The sequence below is a fragment of the Eschscholzia californica genome, unplaced genomic scaffold (assembly GCF_041429995.1).
Source record: "Eschscholzia californica isolate CP2 unplaced genomic scaffold, dmEscCali1.0.p SCAF_1, whole genome shotgun sequence".
Taxonomy (NCBI): domain Eukaryota; kingdom Viridiplantae; phylum Streptophyta; class Magnoliopsida; order Ranunculales; family Papaveraceae; genus Eschscholzia; species Eschscholzia californica.
Window position 1 is genome coordinate 68543625 of NW_028238198.1, and position 2610 is coordinate 68546234.

The window sequence follows — 2610 nt, forward strand, 5'->3', positions numbered from 1 at the left end:
TAAATACACATCTGATGATTGTCGAATATGGTATCTAAATCCACCCATTATATTTTGTTGCCCAACTTCGAATTTCAGTAATTATTACAAAACTGATACAAATTCATACAAAATCGATATTAAAGAGAAATAATTAAACTTCAAGATGCATATAGGTAAGTATTTAACAAAACCCAGAATCACAGATTTGAATAACACAAAAACCTACTTGGGGTTTTACCTATAACATAGGAAGGTACTCAAACAAATGGTTGGAGGAAGAATGGAAGTTTCAGTGATGGTTTTGATTCTTGAGCGGTTTAGTTGTCAGTTTGGTGGATTACTCTTCCTATCTCTCTGAGTTAATGGGTTTGGGTTCTAGAGAAAGAGAAAGATGAGACAGAAATTACACCGTGTTTAATGAGAAATTTACTCGAATTTTAAAAACTAAAACAACAAAACAAGTTAGGAATTAACTTACTGATGATTGTCGGACCTTACTCCTTCGTCCATTTATGGTGTTCTTTACAAGAAAACCAGAATTTTTAAATCACCAATGGGGTTTCAAATGTTCCTACCTTTAGAGAGAAACGAACAATCTTCTGCTAAGGAAATCGACCAAACTTTCTGAGTTATAATCATCCAACGCATTAAAGAGGAAAGAAATCCTTTCGAGAGCAATGAGAAATCCTAGTTCTCGATGAAACATTGAAGAACAAAGGGGTTTGAATTTGGCGCGGGCTTGGGTAGTCGAAAAGATTGCATAACGGTTGGATAAAACTCTATTAAAATTAGGTTTAAGTTTCAGCGGTTAGCCTCTGAGATGCAGAGATTCATTGGATTACAAAGGGTAAAATTGCCGTGGTTGGCGTGTGTTTCGCACACGCCCAACTTAACTCTGACTTAACAGTTTCCGTCCACGTAGGGGTTTAAATCAAAAGTTCTCAAAAAGTGGGGGTGTAGTTCAAATATTCATATAATAGTTGGGGTGTATGTCAAAATCTCAGTTTGTATATAACTCCTGTTGGATGATTTTTTAAAATTGGAAAATGAAGGGAAGTTTTTTTTTTTTTTTTTTTTTTTTTTTTTTTTGTTGAAGCAAACATAAATACACCAAACTAGACATTCAGCTCAAAACACATATTCTCCTTCGACTGCCACGTTCGACTGCCCCCTCGAGTTCTCGCCCACTTCGCTAGTGCATCCGCGAGAGTATTGGTTTGGCGCGGGCTGTATTGAAATTGAATGTTCTCGAAGTGGAGACGGCATGCTTTGATACTCTTCATGTGTTGAAGTGACTGCCAGTTTATAGATAGCTTTTCATTTTTGAGATGTTGAATGAGATTGTTGTTGTCACTCACTATGCAAAGGTGGTGGATATTGAGATCTTTCGCCCATTGAATTGCCTTCAGAATCGCCAAGCATTCGCATTCCTCCGCAGTCTGTCCTCGCACAGGCTCTGCTTTTGCCATCATGAATTCTCCGTTTGCGTCGTGAATGATGCAACCTATACCCGCCAGATCTGATAGTTTGATGAAGGAGGCATCTACATTTATTTTGATGAAGCGATTGGATTGATGCTCCCAAGCCGCGGGTGGGTCCCCGCCAGTGGAGTGTTGCTCTTCCTGGAGGCTGGTTGAGTAACAAAGAATCTGCCTGATCACCTGCTGCGGCATGTGAGCCTGCCGACCAAAACATTTCTCACATCTCGCCTTCCAGATAAACCACATAATTTTAGCGAGGATCGCTTTAGTGGGGTCATCCCATTGTTGCCATGACTTAATCCATTCAATAGCCGAGGTCACGAAATCCGAGCGTATGTTGAAATAGAACCAAATGAAGGGAAGTTGATGAATGACAAATGAAGGGATGCACCACTTCCCTTTGGCATCCACCGCCACAGAGTGAGGCTTTATGAATGGGCATAATAACCCTATTAGATGGATACATCCAATGCATGTGAATCCCTTGGTATACTATAAATTAAGTGGCATCAGCGCCTCTGAAGACATCCAACGAAATTCTCTCTCTTTTGTTCCCATTTTCCATTGTCTATCAACAGTAAAGTTTCTTGGGTATTTTATTTACGTACTATTTGTCAAATCTCGGAGTCGATTTATTTGGCATTATCAGTTTATATTCGGAGTGTTTTCGATCTTAGTCAAGGCGTACATACTTTGAACTAAGATAGTCGTTAAGACTTCATCGTATCCTGAAGGAATAATTCCTGAGCCGTTGTGTACTCGTGGTTTCTAATAGAAGAGGGCGAATTACTGTCTAAAAGTATCGGTTTATCGAGCTTTGAAGTTTCGTGTATAACAACATTATTTCTGATTATCCATTTCAAACTAGTAGCAACAACAAATATTCCAACAACTCCCAAACCCTGGAATTCATGTAAAACAAAGCAAAAACATCCCTAACTCGCATCACAAACCTTCGAATCATGTAGATCTCGGTTTTGCGTGGGAAAATATAGGCCATCACATACCCTAGGTTTTACTAGACATCGATAAAGGAAATAAAGGTTTCGGGGTATAGGGAGAGACAGAGAGAGGGGGAGAGAGGGAGAGAGAGAGGGCGGGCGGGATATATGAATGTGAAACATGAGAATACTCTAGGTTTTAGATA

General features: G+C 39.5%; 1 protein-coding gene across 1 annotated transcript; it reads right to left on the minus strand.

Annotated features, from left to right (window-relative positions):
* Positions 1-1097: 1097 nt before the first annotated feature.
* On the minus strand, positions 1098-1655 carry LOC147568604 (uncharacterized). The gene has a single exon (XM_086660327.1). The coding sequence runs from the start codon at positions 1653-1655 to the stop codon at positions 1098-1100; it is 558 nt and encodes a 185-aa protein (XP_086516453.1).
* Positions 1656-2610: the final 955 nt, after the last annotated feature.